The sequence below is a fragment of the Silene latifolia genome, chromosome X (assembly GCF_048544455.1).
Source record: "Silene latifolia isolate original U9 population chromosome X, ASM4854445v1, whole genome shotgun sequence".
NCBI lineage: Eukaryota > Viridiplantae > Streptophyta > Magnoliopsida > Caryophyllales > Caryophyllaceae > Silene > Silene latifolia.
In genome coordinates, this window is record NC_133537.1 from 272,494,027 (window position 1) to 272,511,779 (window position 17,753).

The 17,753-nt window shown below is 34.6% G+C and overlaps 3 protein-coding genes across 3 annotated transcripts; 2 read left to right on the plus strand and 1 right to left on the minus strand.

Annotated features, from left to right (window-relative positions):
- The first annotated feature begins 1,604 nt into the window (after positions 1–1,604).
- Positions 1,605–3,248, plus strand: LOC141616771 (pentatricopeptide repeat-containing protein At1g06270-like). Its single transcript, XM_074433905.1, has one exon. The coding sequence runs from the start codon at positions 1,915–1,917 to the stop codon at positions 2,956–2,958; it is 1,044 nt and encodes a 347-aa protein (XP_074290006.1). The 5' UTR covers positions 1,605–1,914; the 3' UTR covers positions 2,959–3,248.
- Positions 3,249–3,872: 624 nt separating this feature from the next.
- LOC141616772 (KDEL-tailed cysteine endopeptidase CEP2-like) lies at positions 3,873–6,117 on the minus strand. The gene is made up of 2 exons (XM_074433906.1): positions 5,432–6,117; positions 3,873–4,668 (listed from the first exon to the last, which is right to left on the minus strand). The coding sequence occupies exons 1-2, from the start codon at positions 5,880–5,882 to the stop codon at positions 4,085–4,087; spliced, it is 1,035 nt and encodes a 344-aa protein (XP_074290007.1). The 5' UTR covers positions 5,883–6,117; the 3' UTR covers positions 3,873–4,084.
- Positions 6,118–9,890: 3,773 nt separating this feature from the next.
- On the plus strand, positions 9,891–17,135 carry LOC141616773 (phosphoethanolamine N-methyltransferase). Its single transcript, XM_074433907.1, has 12 exons — positions 9,891–10,231; positions 10,674–10,794; positions 14,306–14,443; positions 14,578–14,715; positions 14,988–15,131; positions 15,266–15,376; positions 15,464–15,605; positions 15,697–15,977; positions 16,076–16,237; positions 16,467–16,520; positions 16,625–16,699; positions 16,819–17,135. The coding sequence occupies exons 2-12, from the start codon at positions 10,675–10,677 to the stop codon at positions 16,915–16,917; spliced, it is 1,464 nt and encodes a 487-aa protein (XP_074290008.1). The 5' UTR covers positions 9,891–10,231; position 10,674; the 3' UTR covers positions 16,918–17,135.
- Positions 17,136–17,753: the final 618 nt, after the last annotated feature.

Here is a 17,753-nt window from a genome sequence, read left to right on the forward strand (position 1 = left end):
CTTCAATCGGACAACGTTGTGTCTCTGATGAATCTGAAACTAATCAAATAATGAGGTCGGTGTAATCTAACATAAGATTTTATCAGTCCCATATATTGAACGTGAACGTTAAGATTCATGCGCTAAATAGTAACGACTTAAAACTAATTCAAAAAGTATAGATGAGAAGTAATACCCATTACGAGATGACTGGTATGAATATCGATTTTCAATCGGCAATTCCATAATTTATATTCATAGAGAAGTTTATGTGAATGCAACATTAATTGATATGTTAATTTGTTTGCCATTTGGAATGTACTTGCCTGTTAATTATTTTTGGGTTGTGCTTTTTCACATACGAGTTTTACTCTTTCACATACGCTCTTTACAATTTTACCCTTGTCATTTTTTTCTCATCTCTCCCACTCAAACTCAATACAACTCAACTCACTCATGAAACCATCAACAACCACTCACCGGTCACCCCTTCCTTCCCAGCCACCGCGCACAACCATCTACTACCTGGACTTCCCTCCTACATCCGCACTTCGCCGGCCAACCAACAGAACTCCCGAGCACCACCATCATCCCCAACAACAACAATTTTATAAACCCTAATTTTAACAATTATAATTAACAAAGAAAAAATTCTTAATAATTGATAAAAAATACAACAAAGAATATTAACAATTGATAAAAAAAATAAATTACTCTACTTATTAATGAACAATTGATAATGAAAATACAATTCTTAGAGATGACTTAACTTTTCCAACTCTCCAATTTTAAAGAAAAGATGAGCTTAGGAGTGGAGAGTTTAGACAACGAATTTATAAATTTAGTATTGTACAATAATGGTGAAACCCACCATTCTACCCATTGCAAAATCCATACTTCAGAAGCCTGATAATGATTGAGCACACTTTCTAATGATGTCAGACAACAACATAGATTTTAAAATCATAAAGAGCTTCGCATAGCTATTGTTGGAGTTCTTCAAAATGCAGATCCAAAAGAATAACTCGTGGGAACGTTAATCTTTCGTTACGACTCGTCAAATCTGTTGTTTAAATAAATAAATTACTTCTTGGTGAATTAAGATCAATTATTGGAATCCGTTGAGAAATTAAATTAGGTTTTAGAAATGAGGTTTGAGGTTAAAAGGGTATGATATGGAAAATTAATGAAAAAAATGTATGTGAAAGAGTAAAGACCGTATGTGAAAAAGTAATTCCGTTATTTTTTTCATAAAATAACGTGTTAAACAAACATAATTTTTTGATAACACATGTTTTTGATTTTATTGCAAATAGATTTATATGAGTCGATACTGCGGACGTTTACAATATTTATAGAGAAGTTTATGTGCATGCAACATTAATGTCCTGTTCTTTTGGACTGAAATTGTCTAAACTGAACAGAGCTGAACTGAACTGAACTTAATAGAGCTGAACTGAACTGAACTTAATAAAGCTGAACTGAACTGAACTGAACTTATAAGAAAGAAGTAAAATTAAGTAAAAAAAAAACAAGGTCTAATTTGTGTGTAGGTTGTTTCTTTCCTCAACCCTACGACCTAGGTTCAAATCACAAGCATCAAAATCGCTACGACATCTCCCATTACCCAAACAAAATTGCCTTATATTACTCGGTATCTTACTCCGTATATCAACTCCACTCTTACCACTTGCTCTGAAAACGATTAAATCCAAAATGCTCATACTACATCTAATACAGTTTTGTTCTAGTGTGGTGTGTGGACCGTTGACCGCCAAAGCTTGAAGACATATACGGAGTAGTTCATGCTTAAACGTTTTAGTTTCGGCCGTGTCTGGACATGCCCTTAAGCTGTTCGACTAAATGTCTCAATGAAAACTGCACTTCTGAACGACACTGATTCACCCTGGTTTCTGCACCCTGTAAAGTTCTAACATGGCTTTCATAACAGCGCGAACTTTGAGAGCTCATCATCATCACCGTCATCGAATTTGGCCTTCCATCCTCGAATTCTCAACTATTTCTATGAATGATTCCCTACAGTCAGTTGAGAAATCAGTCAAATTAGCCGTTGCCAACAGAACATATGGACAAATTCCCGACATCCTTAAACCCGCTGAACAATCTTCCAAGAACCGAAACCCCTTTGCATTCCTGTCCTCTTTCGACACAATTGATAGAACCCGAGTAATTGATGACATGTTGCAATCTTTCATGTCCGTTAGACCCCATACGCGTCTGAAAGTTACCTATCAGTATCTTCTGCTTCACACTCTTCAGAGTTCAAAACCTTTCCCTATTACACTTGCAGTCTTACAACGTACTCTTCGTTCGGGCTGTTCCCCTATTCCTCAGACTCACCTTATGCTTTCCAGAGCTTGGATTGATCACCGACGTGAATGTTACTCAGTGCCCGACATTTTGCTAGACATGAACTCAATCGGGTACCGTCCTGACAGTGGAACATGTAACTTCATTATCAAGTCTCTTTGTAATGTTGATGAGTTAGAGGAAGCGATTGAGGTTCAAAAAGGAATGCTTCGGGCTAAGTGTATTCCTGACGTTGATAGCTACAGTTCTGTCATAGCTGCATTCTGTCAGATTAGAAAGACCGACAAAGCTATCGCATTGATGAAGGAAATGGTAGGGAAGATGGAATTGTCGCCTAGGCAAGGAATGTTGGTGCAACTAGCAGCAGCTTTTCGAGCAAACAAGGAGATATGGCGGGCGGCTGAGATGATCGAGTTCTTAGAGAGGAAGGCTTCTCATGTTGGGTTCGAAAGCTATGAGCTTGTGGTTGAAGGTTGCTTGGAGTGTAAGGAGTTTATTTTGGCAGGAAAGATGGTGATGATGATGACAGATAAAGGGTTTATACCATATATTAAGGTCAGACAGAAGGTAGTTGAGGGGTTGGCTTCAGTTGGTGAGTGGCAGTTAGCATGCACTGTGAGGCGCAGATTTGCGGAATTAAACTCTTAGTTCAGCAGATCAAAATCCAAGGAAGAAATGAGGGAGGCTGTTGACATGAAAAATTCATGCTTTGTGAGTGTCTCTTAAATTTCACCGTAATCAAACTATTTTCATGTGAAATGTGTTTCAATTCTAGTGATTTGTTAGGTTTTCGTTGTTGTGACATTTAAAATTGTGACTAATGACTAATAACGCATTTAAGATAAATAAACTGTAATGTTTGTCATATTCAAAGTGTAAAGGGAGTTTTGATTGGATCATTGAGCTTGTCTCTCGAGCAGACGATTGGACTTTTCTTCTGACCTAGTTAGTACTCATCAAAAGGTTAGAACAGTTAGTTGATTTCTTTTGTCTCCTATTTTCCAAGTTTGTGCAAAAGGAGTGACTTGATATTTTTTTTTGCATACTCTTCTTAAGTTTTTGATAGTTTTACGTTCCTTATCCTCATCCTCATCCTCTGTCATCTACGTTGGTTTTTCCTCATGCTACGTTTGGTGATCCATCATCTATGGTTTCTGTTGTCGTGAAACCTAGACTTGGCTGGAAGTAATTGAAGGTTTCTGTCGAGGTTTCACAACAATTTGTGATGGAAATTGCTAGTATGTTGTTACTTGGTAGTAATTTTTCTAAAAATGAGCTCCATTGACCATATAGAGGTGTTTTGCCCCCCAAATGGAATGTATATTTAGGTTGCCGCAAATTCTCTTTTGCGGTGGTCGCAAGTTACGATGACATAAATTTGACCACCATTTTATGATAAAAAGTGACCACTAAAATGGTCATTTTCTAATAATAAGCAGGTGGTAAACTGGTGATCACTTTATCAGAAAATATTCACATTTTATCATAAAATGATCACTTTTCTCCGTCATAACTTATGACCTTCGCAAGGGAGACCAACTACCCAGTAGTCCACAAAAAAATTACTTGGTAGCTTAACTACTTTATTTTGTGTGCAGTGTGCACTGCTTTATTTTTTTCTATCATGATCTATTTACACAGTGTGACTTTAAGTCATCAGGTTGAGTTATGTACCAGTTTTGTAGTTCTAACCAGTTGAATCTACTTTTGAGTTTTTCCACTGGCTTTTCTTATTTAAATACTACTCCATATGACATGTTAATTCTCTGGGAACTTAAATAGGGTAACTGGCATCCATAGCTATTCCACAAAGACCAGTTTTTCGTTTTATATCACGTCTCATTCTTACATAGCCATGTTCTCCCCAACCTGCACCCCACGAGTTCTTCACGAGCCAGTACTTCTTACCCTTTTTTTGTCCATACCCAACAATAGTTACACCATGATTTAGATTTGTCCCACAGAAGCCATCAAATATACCTCCTTTATATAGCTGAAATTCAGATCCAGCAGCATCAATAGCAACAGATATCGGCTGCTTGGCAACTGCGGCTTGTAACCTTTTTTCGTTATCATTAGTTACTGACTTATAACCTGTTATTTTAGCAGCGTGATTTTTCAGTTTGGCTTTGTTACATTTGCCATTTCTTCCTTTGTATGGGTAGTATCTCTCCGCGGCAATACCATTATTTCTTTTAATGTATTGAAAAGCTTGTTTCATGAAGCCCCCATCACAGCCCTCATTTTGGCGGCGATCACAGTCTACAAGTTGTTGCTCTGATAAAGAAACCAGTTTTCCAGTTTTAATCTTGTGGAAGCCTTCAACTGCTGCAACTGCGGAGAATGCCCAACAGCCTCCTGTAAAACCCCAGGTCTTAATTAGCTTTCCATCTGTTCAGTCAAAATCATTACATTTGCATATCGCACAATATTCTAAATAGTGAACAGTAGGACACTAGGATGGGTAGAAATGGAAATTGCCATAAATTAAAGCAAGCGGATGAGGAAATATAGTGACCAAACCTGCTTTTGTGAGGCTATTTTGAGCTTTCAAAGTAAGTGATTTCTAATTTTCTATCCATAAAAATGGAAAATGTAGTGAATCCGACTCAATGGAGCGAGCAATGGTCTTTCCTAGACATTGGTAGCCAAACACCTCACTAAACACCAAGTTTGCTTTTGATGATTTTAAGAATAATACAAACACTATGAAATTATTTATGAAATAACAGCATAATATTTCCAGCAGTTGTATGTTTGTCATGAAGCTCCCAGTCGGCATTATTTTCTGGCTAACGCTTTTCTTCCAACCCCAAATGATGCAAGAATTATTCTTGCTGTCAACTTGAATGCAGGTAATCAATTTTGTTTGGCATGAATCTATGTTACTCAAACTTGGCCTCCTCTCCCCTTTTCTCTTCCCCTTCCCACCTACGTTATTTGTATCTAAACAAAGCCTTAATCTCAAAAGTAGTGTTGTGTTGGCACACAACATGCAGCCAAGTGAAGTGTTGAAATAACATAGGCACGAAGTTGAGATGAAATGGATCTTATAAGCCTAAAAGACCAGACAAAAAGAAAGTGTAAGCACTCTTGTGTTGCAAAAGAGCAGAAAAATTACCACATGACCCTTGGTTCTTGACTGAAGTAACTGCACCTTTCTTTCTCCAGTCTACAACTTTCGGCAAAGCATGATAGGTCGTATTGTCCAGGGCATGATTGTCACTCGGTCCTATTCCTGTCAGTCGACCCATGAAAACCGATTTGAACTCCTCATTTGTCATATCTGCAAACCTGTTGTCCACAAGCTTATAGGAAAGGTTCTGTGAGTTGATATAGTTTATGAACTGGACATTGGATTGATAGATTCCAAAGTGTTGTTCCCATTCTTTTATGTCCTTATATTGCTTTTTATTTTCCACCATCCACTTTCTGTACCTCGTCTCCATTAGTGTTGAGTTGTAGGATGTTGGTCGATTGAGTATATCAGCATTTGTATTTGATGTGACCCACAAGATACAGGTTAGTAGAAGAAATGAACAGATGGTCTTGTGAGGTCGTTGTGTTATCATTGTGGCTCGGGTGATTTTATTTCCTAAGATGGCTGTGTATATCTTGTACTCTTTCTTGTGTTTCTTCGAGAGTGCTGGTTTATAGCACTGGTTTGGTGCTGTCTAATGACAGCAGCAACTTGGTTTCTGCCTAAAGAAAATCACTTAAAGTAATAAAGGACAGTTTCCGAGGGAACACACTAGTCATTCTCCTGCCACAGGCTGTTTTAGCTTGTTTTTGGTTTTCATGGAGGACAAGATCCATGCCTTATAGTGTATACTACTATGAAGCAACGTAGTTACAGTTGGAACTGTTTTTGGCATGTCTTCTGCAATTACTTGTATCAGTAAGGCAGGTATCGTAAGCATTCCATTTTTGTGAGTTGCTCATGTTTTCGTGCACGTATTAGTAATTTGTTAGAAACTGGGCAGTGAGCTCTGATTTTCTAACCAGTTGCATGAATGCTTCAACTGGGTTTTAAAAGTCCCGGTTTTCATGCTGGAGTAAACTCACCCAAAGTTGTCGTGCTCGTGCTCTTGCTCTTGCTCTTTAAGGTAACTCATATGAGACGGTTATATGATATTACTTACTCATTTCATGATTAGTTGTGGGTTTCATTCGTAGGTAGCCACAAAATATAAAAGCTCGGAAATTCGACTTATTGTATACACAAGTGATATTAATTAATTCTTATCCCATTATTCTCCCAAAGGAAAAGCAAGTTTGGTGTTGGGTCAAGTGTCTTAATCTTCCTTGAGATTTTAATCATCTAAATCCACAAGTTGCTGCTCTAATAATGAAACCAACTGTCCTGTTTTGATTGTTTGGAAGCCTTTCTCACTGCTGTAACTTACAGTTAAATCCCCCCCAAGCCTTGCTTAACTAGTACAGAGTAAGACTTTTGTAAAACATCGTTTTTACTAATGCCATTCAAGTTGTGAGAGAGTGAATAACAAGATACCTTATAACTAGCTTGTATTTGAGTGGTACTCCCTTTGTTCCGGTCATTTGTTGTCCTATTCCATTTTGGGGCGTCTCAGTCAATTGTTGTCCTTTCTATTTTAAGAATGAACTTGATGAACAATTTGATCATTCACACTCAATTTGTTCTACTTATCATGTAGTGATTGGGCCCCCCCTCTTTCTTTGGCTTTTATGCCAAAATCAAAGGACAACAATTACCCGGGACAGAACGATAGTGGCATTATTATCACCCTAAATTTGTTGCTGTCATGTGAAGATGGTACCTGTACCCAATAAGTGTTTGCTCCATTATTGTTGTTTGTTTCTTTTTCAAGTGAAGTATTGACGTTGTAGCTGTGATTAATTTACTAAGTATGGTCATAGTTTCTTATTGAGGAGTATCTTATTTGTGGCATGACAATGACAAATATCTCCCATTTTGTAGTGTAGAGCTGCGGAAAATGGTTGACGCTTCAATAAAGCAAGAGAGATTCATTACTCTCTTAACTAACCCAAAGTGTCTTGTAATGTTATCACTTTAAGATAAAATGTAACCACAAAATGGTCACATTTTGAGCCCGTCACAAATTGTGACGTTTTCACACCTGATAACTTGTGTAACTATATACTCCGTACAAAGTTTACCTCGACACAAACGATTCCGAATCTATGAAATGAGATAATGCTGCTAGTATTATTAATGTACTTTAGCGCCATCTGCGTGAATCATGATATCTCCAATAATTCGATAATATTATACACATATATAAGAAGAAAAAGAATTATGGTTCATGGTTCTTGATTCTTGATACATGAATCCAAGACTCCAAAGGTAAGAATCTCCAATCATTCGAAAAAGGAATATATAGCAAATTAGCAATGACCACAATTCTTAATTCCTAATTCTAGTATCCAGGATTCCAGGTTGAGAAGCTCCACAATTCGAAAGAGTGTTTGAACTTATATGATCTATCGAAAATATTTCAAAAATTTAACTTGTATCTAGCCTTGTGGTTATAATGAGTTGTAAGGATGTGGGTTAAAGTGTTGCTACTTCTCAATTAGGTCATTTGTTTGGGATTCTTATGATCGATTGGCTGAAGACATTATTCTTAAGTACTTCGAAATATCTCATTTATGATGTATTAAACCTGGTCATATGTATATATTTTTATTGAAAAATTGCATCATAATGACATCTACATTCATAGTAGAGATAGAGTAACACTACTTCAGCCAATAAAATCATAAACGATCAAAAATAATATACTTATAACCCCGAATTTAATCCACTATATTAAAATTACTCATAAATCTCCTTTTACTCCCCCAAAAGAAAAAGGGACGTACTTTTTCACATACGAATTTTACTCTTTCACATACGTCTTTTACAATATTACCCTTATCATTTTTATTCCCTCACCTCACCCAATTAATTTTCTCCTCTCTTCCCTCATCTCCAGGCACCACTTATGTTCACCATTTCCAGTCACCTACGTTGGTCAGTCGCGGCAAACGTCGCTCCAAACAAACTATTAAAAATTGGATAAACAATAATCAAGCAAAAAATTTAAATTCATTAGTTGTAACTTGTACGTTCAAATGGCTATATGCAATCCATCGTTAAGAAGCTCGTAATCAATATCAGTGTAATCATTCATTGTCATCAATCATCATCAGTCATCATTGCATCGTCCGAGCATACATTCACTTATTAATACAGCGTATTATATTAAAAAAACCAAACTTTTAGCCTACAGCCTTTCGCACCACCCACTGCAATCCAGCCGTACCCCTAGTCGACCGGCCCAAACCAATTGCAGTACTCCGTATTCAAGCCATCCTCTTTCCTCACCAACGCACCACCCACATCGCACCACCGTCAACACACAAGTCACCAATCCCTAGCCACCGCGCTGAGAGAAACCGAAAGCCATCCTAACCACCGTGCCTTTAACCACCCATAAACCCTAATTAATAGTAATAATTGGTTTGCATATTAATTTCACTAAAAACTTGACCTAATAATTTTTAGGAAAAGTGCATAAAGAGTTGATTTGATTATGATTAGGGAAAAGGGTATGATTTGGAAATTTTATGAAAAAATGTATGTGAAAGAGTAAAGTCCGTATGTGAAAAAGTAATTCCGAAGAAAAAAGACAAGTAGACCATAAAAACACATAATGCACCTATAAAATGGCCTCTAAGGCCCTAGAAAACACATTTAAAAAAAGAAGAGAACAACGTTCCATAGATAACAAGGGCCATAATTTCATAAAAATGAATCTATGGAATCTATATGATGTACAGCATGAGTCGCAATAGTAGCCACTAGACCCAAAAATAATTGCAAGAGGGGAATCCCCACCTTCTCCAATCTCACAACACACATACACTAACACCAACAAATCCACAATCGCTCATTTTAGATTCTACTCTCTCAATTCCGCTCAATTATTATCTATTTTTATTTGAGATATATCATTTCCGTATTTGTCTATTTGTATTTTTGCTAAGATTCACACAAATGAACAAGTGGGTATGTGATTGACGCCTAGGTAGCACATACACTCTTCTTAATCAACAATCCCGTGTCCGACACTAATACTCGTTGGACACACGCCTATAAAGCCGTGTCTAATTTTCTTCATATATTTAGACACATGTCCGACGCGGGTCCTTGATATTTGGACATTATTTGGGGTGAATGATGTTCTTTAGACGAGAAATAAACTGTCGAAAGAGATTGATTTAAATTTAATATCAAATACTTTAAAAAAAATCGAATGTTTATCTATAAAATTTTATTAAATTTAATTAACGTGTCTCGTGTCCTAAATTTCATGAGATAGCGTCATAGCGTCACGTGTCGTGTCTGTGTCTGTGTCTGTGTCTGTTTTGGTGCTAGGCGATATGGAGCAAGTAAACATGTGAGCGAACTTCTTAATTTATCATTATGTTTTTTTTTTTCTCATTTCATTAATACTTGCGACGAAATAAATAGATAACAAATGACCGAGGAGGAAGGATCGGAGTATGAAACGCTATCAATCTATAAAAACAGCACTCTCCATACCAACATTGATACACTCAAACAAATATCATCTCAATAATCATAACAAACAAACAAACACATTATTGGCACTGTTACCAATTACAAGGGAGTGGATTAGGTCCATTTCGCATGTATCAGAGAGGCCAATCTTCTAACTCCAGATCTCGCACCTTTTCTCGTTCTCGTCTCGCCATTGAAGGATCTTAATTTGAAAACTTCTTACTCTTATTTAAATCCATCTTGAAACATATAAATTTATCTTCAATCTTAATCTCTCCTTTTACAAACTTATTATTTTATTATTTTCTTCTTCTTTCCCTCGTTTCTCGCCGATCAAACTAACTTAATAAGGTACATTTTAGATTTGTTGATTCATTTCAATGTAAATGTCGAGTATATTTGTAAGACTGTTTTACGTTAATATAATATAAAACAGAATAACAGATCTTTCGTTAAGGAAATTACGTCGTAACAAAGTGAGACAAATGACTAAGCTAATACAACACATATGGACGAAAACGATGAACATAACGTTAACAATGCGAGACAACAAAATGGCTTAATACCAAATCTTGTGTAACATGACATTATCTACTAATGTAATGTATGGACTATTTATGTGTCGGTGTTTTGCATCGACTAAGCCCTATTAATACAATTATCATCAATTTAAATGTATAGGTAATCTTGGGTTACATATTGTTGATAATAATTATTAATTAAGTACATTACCGATGATCCGTGTTTGATTATGTTTATGGTTGTGTTAATGGATGATAATAATAATAATAAGAATGGCGGAAGAGCGAGAAGTGATGAAGAAATACTGGGTGGAACACTCAACGGAATTGACAGTTGAGTCCATGATGCTTGATTCTCAAGCCGCTGATCTTGATAAAGAAGAGCGCCCTGAGGTACGTTTACTATCACATTAGCATATTTTTTTATTATCGATTTTTCTACCGTGTGTTCTTAGAGACATGTTATTATTAGAGCATTTTTAATGGTTAAAAGAAAAGTTAACTCGCTTGCAAATAAAAAAAAGTTTTAAGTTTACCGCTTAACCATCGGAAAGACTTTACATGTCTAAATTAAATTAAATTAGTAAGTTTTCATTGGAGCTAGTAGCTCAAATGAGGTCTACAAGAAAAAAATCTACCAATTAAAACAACACTTAAATATTTTTAATTTTTATTTTCTAGGTAAAATAAGTAAATGTATTAATTAAAAGAGTGTTGTGGAAAGTAGTTGACATATGGTGCATTTAAGCCACAACACTAAGCTACTAGCTTACCATTGTAGTAGTTTGTAGCTTAAAAATATTATAGCTTGGAAATCTTATGTGGCAGGAAAGGTAAGTTTCAAGAAAGAACTACCTTTACTATCATGATCTTCTTATATTACTCCCTCCATACCACACCAATAGTAACATGGACCCACTTTTCTCATCACAAAAAGTAGAACCATGTTACCATTGGTGTGGTATGAAAGGAGTATTATTTAGAGACATGTTATTATTATATTATTATTTTACAATGCATTGGATCGAACGAGAATCTTAGTATACTAGTGTGCAAGACTATACTACTCTCCATAGATAAATTAATGCAATTGGTCTCCTCATGATTTTTACTAGATTTTGTTTTTGATATTTTGTGAGATAAAATGGTAACAAAATGGGTTAGTGGAGAAAGGGGACCACATGAATAGTGTTGCAGAGAGAGAAAAAGTGGGTACATTGTGAGGTAAAATGGTATCCGTCTTCAGCTTGTGACGGATATGTCATGTCTTCAATGAGAATTTGTGAAATTAATGAGACTATACTTAATTATAGATGTATTTACTGAAGATGTATCAGTGATCTAGTGGTTAAGACGGAGATGGATAATAGGTTTCACGTTCGATTTTCCCTTCCCTTCTATAATAATGCGACTGAGTGCGTGTTTCTTTGAATAAAAAAAATTAAATTTTAAAAAGTAATGTACTTTTTGAATTTGTAAGAGAGGTTTTGAATAAGTGAATTTGTAAAAGTGAAAAACAGTTCATTTATGTACTTTATAATAATGTTGAAAAATTAAATAATTGTAAAGAATAGAAGAATTGCTTTCTCTGACGTGTTAAATTACTTGAATAATACCGATTTTTATAGTATTAACTAGTTTACACCCTATGCACGATATTTATAGTTTAATATTTTTATTAAAATTAATTATATAATATTGTTACCTTATAATTGTTTACATTTGCCATCATTGTATTTTGCTTGGATAAATAAATAAAAGCTAGAACTGAAAATTAGTTAAGAGAATTCACTAATGAATTAAAATATATTCTAATGAAAATATTTTTATAGCATAGAACTACTGAGTTTCAATTTATGTTTTTTTTTTCAATTTTCTTTGTCACGGAAGTAATAACAACGATCGTTTTATATATAATATGGGTCAACTCATCATCTAATAATAGGATCAATAAATTTATTTTAATTAAAATAATATAGTTTAGAGTTTAGTGAAAATAATATAATTTGATGAAAAGATTAATTTTAATGAAAATGTAATAGATGAATTAAATTGTAATTGTTAGTTTACTTATTTAGTGAATGACCATAATTATTATTAGTTTCTTTTATTGAGAATATATTTTTTGGCGGGAAAATGATAGAGTCCACCTATTCTTTTAATAAATAGGGGATTGTGAATTATTCACGGGATTAAGAATCTCTATGACTAAGATCTTTATTCTATAACATCCCTTTAATAACATCACTGTCTTACTCCGTATTGGTTTAACATTCTCTTTTTTGTTTTTAGTAGCTCTCATTAACTAAAATAAGATTATAATATTTCCTCAAAAAAAAAAAAAAAGATTATAATATAATGTTAAACTCATAATCATAAGTGATTATTATAATCCCCTATTTACTAAATGAATAGGTGAACTAACAAATTTTCCCTCCAAAAAACATCTTCTTAAATAAGGAAGCTATTTATAATTTAATTGTATTCACTAAATAAGGAAATTAATAATTATAATATATTTCATTATATAATTCTTTTCATTAAAATTAATCTTTTCATCAAATTATATAATTTTCACTAAACACTAAACTATTACTCCCTCCATTCAACAATTATCACCCCATTTCTCCAATTTATGTGAGGGGTATTATATTGAAGTGGGGTGATAAAAGTTGAATGGAGGGAGTATATTTTAATTAGAGTATAAATAATATAAGATTATAAACTATTAATTTTTTTATTGATATTATTATTTGATAATGACTAAACTCATACTATTCATACAATGTATAAACAAAACTATAACTGGTTTTGATTACTTTCATAACAAATAAAAAAGTTGAGAGCATTTATAAATTGAAATCATTAGCGTTCTGGTATAAAAAAATACTATAAAAAATGTATTTCAGCACATTACTCAATCCTCTTTGATTAATTTTCAGTTTTAATTTATTTTTTACTCAAAACAAAATATAATAACGAGAAAAATGAAAAATTAATGAGTTACCACTATTATTTTACAGTTCAATTTTACTTAGTTTTCTTGAATAATTTACAGTTCAATTTTTTCCCTCAAAATATAATAACGTGAAATATGAAAAATTAATGAACTATTAGTTTAGCATGATTAAGTAATACAAAAATAAAAAGTCTATAAATAGCGCGCATTCATTGCGCGGGATCTAAACTAGTCATATATTATTACTCTAAAACTAACCTTAAATCCTTAATATAACAATAGAAAATATATTATATGATTGGGTCTCTAGTGAGCGCATTTATTTTGGTCCAAGCCGGATTGGACCAATCTAAATATGATTCGATCCATGGTCTAATATTTTACCGTTGTTTGGTCTTCGGTTCATAAAATCTAATCCGGTCAGGTTCGATACTGGTCGGTCTATACGTCACAGGTTGGATTAAAGTCAAAATACTTGTGAAAAATAGTTTTCCGATACCTTGTTTTTACTTTGTAAATCGAAACCAAAAAATATTACACACTAGTTTGGGTTCAGACTTGAGACCAAACTAACTACATGGGTAGTTTGGTGTAAATGAGATCATAGAAAGAATAATTAATACTCCTCCGTACATGGCTATTGACTAATACTGAATCGAGAACAGAGATTGGAATGGAATCGCCTTTCATTCTTGGTTAGCTCAATGTAAACCGTTGTAGTAATGAGATTATCCCCCTAGCTGTAGGCTGTAGTAATGGTTTCTGTACCGGCTAACCCCTTAAAATTTTAAAAGGACATTCTTGCAATTTTATTATGCCTTGTAGAAAGTATGCCTTTCTCCTTCCTCTAATGCCTTATCGACTCAATGCGCCTCATCACGTCATTCAAAACTAAGCTATACATACATCTTCTCAAGATATTTGTTCAAAATTTCTTACACACAGGTACTTTCTCTGCTTCCCCCTTATGAAGGCAAGTCAGTCCTTGAACTCGGTGCAGGCATTGGTCGATTTACTGGTGAATTGGCCAAGAAGGCTGGCCAGGTTGTAGCTCTCGATTTCATTGAAAGTGTTATAAAGCAGGTACGTGTTTTTCATTAATACATACCACATTATTTATCTTAATCAAGTGTGTATAAGTTTTGTATTTTTAGTTACTATCATTGTGTCCATATTCAATCTCACTATTCATTTTGGCAATGCAATGTTGGTTGCAGAATGAAAGGATAAATGGGCATTACAAAAACGTCAAGTTTATGTGTGCGGACGTTACATCTCCTAGTCTCAACATTTCACCAAACTCTGTTGACATCATATTCTCCAACTGGCTACTCATGTATCTTTCTGACCAAGAGGTATTAAGTTTTAGCCTTTCTTGTGTTCGGAAGTGTGGCTTTGCATTTGCGCTTGCGGTTGCTAAATTCGGTACAATTTTAGTTAATAAATTATATTTGCCATCTAAAGCCCTTTCTTTACCTTACATTTTTCATCCTTTTCATTACATGTTCTCCGTTAGTACATCTTAGTTACTCTTCTTCTATTCTATGTAGTGCACCTATGTAAGTAAGTAACATGCTTTCTAAGCAACGTTCCGTTTTTGCATTTCGCTCCTTTATTGGGATTGCAGGTTGAAAATTTGGTTGAAAGGATGCTGAGTTGGTTGAAACCAGGAGGATTCATTTTCTTCAGGGAGTCTTGTTTTCATCAATCCGGAGACCACAAGCGTAAAAACAATCCAACTCACTACCGTGAACCCAGGTTCTACACAAAGGTTATACTTCCATCTGTTCTCTCTTTTGTCATAGTTTCTGGTTCACTGAATATGCATGGTAAAATTCATCTCAACATAATAATTTTATATTTTGAATGCCATCAATATTTCTAGTCATTCATTCATTGATGCAGGTCTTTAAAGAATCACATTCGAAGGACGATTCTGAAAACATGTATGAGCTCTCCCTAATTGGCTGCAAATGCATCGGGGCTTATGTCAGAAGCAAGAAGAATCAAAATCAGGTCTTGTATATCTCGTGTGGTTGTTTTCAATTACAAGCAAACCAGAAACGCACGCTGACGTACGTAGGAGCTGTTTTCTTAATACAGATATGCTGGTTGTGGCAAAAGGTTGACTCTGAGGGTGACAAGGGTTTCCAGCGGTTTTTGGATACTAGCCAGTACAAGTGCAGTAGCATTCTGCGTTATGAGCGTGTATTTGGCTCTGGTTATGTGAGCACCGGAGGACTTGGTACGCATAGTGTACTTTGCTCCTCATTTTGAATCCTCTGATGCTCTAAGATTTGTATGCAGTACAGTCTAATACATTTTCTAATAAACAGAAACGACTAAAGAGTTCGTATCAAGACTTGACTTGAAGCCTGGCCAGAAAGTCCTGGATGTAGGCTGTGGCATAGGTGGAGGCGATTTTTACATGGCCGAGAACTTTGATGTTGATGTTGTTGGCATTGACCTCTCTGTGAATATGATCTCTTTCGCCCTTGAGCGTGCTATCGGTCTCAAATGTGCTGTTGAGTTTGAGGTGGCAGATTGTACAAAGAAAACTTACCCTATGCACACATTTGATGTAATCTACAGCCGAGATACAATTCTACATATTCAGGTAAATTGCCAATATCTCCAACTCTCCAAAGGCTCAAAGCATAGCAAATGCAATTCAGATAAAGTGAGAGTATTGGAGTGTTTCCTATTTTTTTTCAGGACAAACCTGCGCTGTTCAGATCATTCTACAATTGGTTGAAGCCGGGAGGAAAACTTCTGATTAGTGACTACTGCAAGAGCAGTGGCCAGCCTTCTCCTGAATTTGCAACCTATATCAAGCAGAGAGGTTATGATCTCCATGATGTGCAGGAATACGGCCAGGCAAAGCTCAACCTCTCTATTTTCCAATACTGCGAAAATAATTATTTATGGGGTCCCTTGAAATAATTTGATAAATAATAGCAAAATCTACAAAAAAAAAAAAAAAAAAAAAAAAAATTTGTTCTTAGGTCATAGTAATTTTCAAAATATTGACAGAATGGTCAAGTTTCGGTATTGCGGCGTTGATTTCAGTCTTATATATATATGACTTGGTTTTAAATTCCACCAGATGCTTAAAGATGCTGGATTTGACGATGTTATTGCGGAGGATAGGACTGATCAGGTTTGTACATTATTCACTTTGTTCCTACAATTTTATAAATTTATACGTATATGGTTATAGTTAAAATTAACTCCATCATTTCTTGCTGTTTGTTTTGTATTTAGTTCATTCAAGTTCTGCAAAGGGAGCTGGATGCTATTGAGAAAGACAAGAATGACTTCATTGCGGATTTCTCTGAGGTTCGTACATAGTTCTTGGTCATTCCTTCATTTTATATACCTTTAACTCGACCTGACGGTCTTATAATTTTCAGTATGATTAAGAAAAATTAAGAAATTGCTATGCCTATAATTTACAGTATGACTATGAGGACATAGTTGGTGGTTGGAAGGCAAAGTTGATGAGGAGTGCATCAGGCGAGCAACGATGGGGTCTTTTTATCGCCCTAAAGAATTGAATACGGATGAAGCCTTCTTTATTTAGATGTTTTTGTCGTCCATGAATTAGTCTTTGACTCGGATTGGATTTCACAAAAACTCAATAAGCTTTAGTTTGATCTTTGATGTTTGATGTTTTGTTTGATTGTACAACTAAATTGATGTATTTGTTTCTTGGCATCTATTGTAACTAGTATTGTTGTCCGGCTTTGCCCGGGCTACCTCTACTTACCATTAATTATTTTTTTTTATTAAATAAAATTACTTAAAATTGCATAATCCATAAATTTATCATTAATATATTTTTTATAACATATCCTAAAATTACGATGAAATAAATTTTGAGACAAATTCACTACTCCCGCTATTAATACTTTACTCTTATTAATGAAACAATAGTAATAACATTTCACTACTTACCCGTAATCATTGTTACTTTCACTACTCCCGCCGTAATTATTATTTATCGCTCTTCATCGCCGCATTAATATTTATAATTTCACTACTCCCGCCGTAATTATTGTTACTTTCACTATTGCCGCATTAATATTTGATTATTTCACTACTCGCGTTGTTGTTTCTACCACCCTCACTAATCTCGTTGATAATATTGTTACTTTTACTATTCAAATGAGTGATTACTATCATATAACTATATCCAATGTTATTACAATTCTTTTCTTTACTGACGAAATTACTTTTACTACTAAGGCATGCAATTTTAAGAGAATTATATATTTATATAAATATATTACATATATGCATTAAATCATATCGAAAGAATTATGCAATCAATACTATATATTAATTCCAGAAACCAAGGGACTTTCATGTAATTAAATAAATCTATACACAT

Coding starts and splice junctions, on each gene's coding strand:
- LOC141616771 (XM_074433905.1), top strand. CDS start 1,915: ATGGCTTTCATAACAGCGCGAACTTTGAGAGCTCATCATCATCACCGT.
- LOC141616772 (XM_074433906.1), bottom strand. CDS start 5,882: ATGATAACACAACGACCTCACAAGACCATCTGTTCATTTCTTCTACTA. Junction 4,669..5,431: donor CAAGAACCAAGGGTCATGTG/GTAATTTTTCTG, acceptor GGGGTTTTACAG/GAGGCTGTTGGGCATTCTCC.
- LOC141616773 (XM_074433907.1), top strand. CDS start 10,675: ATGGCGGAAGAGCGAGAAGTGATGAAGAAATACTGGGTGGAACACTCA. Junction 14,444..14,577: donor TTGAAAGTGTTATAAAGCAG/GTACGTGTTTTT, acceptor TGTTGGTTGCAG/AATGAAAGGATAAATGGGCA. Junction 16,700..16,818: donor TCATTGCGGATTTCTCTGAG/GTTCGTACATAG, acceptor TATAATTTACAG/TATGACTATGAGGACATAGT.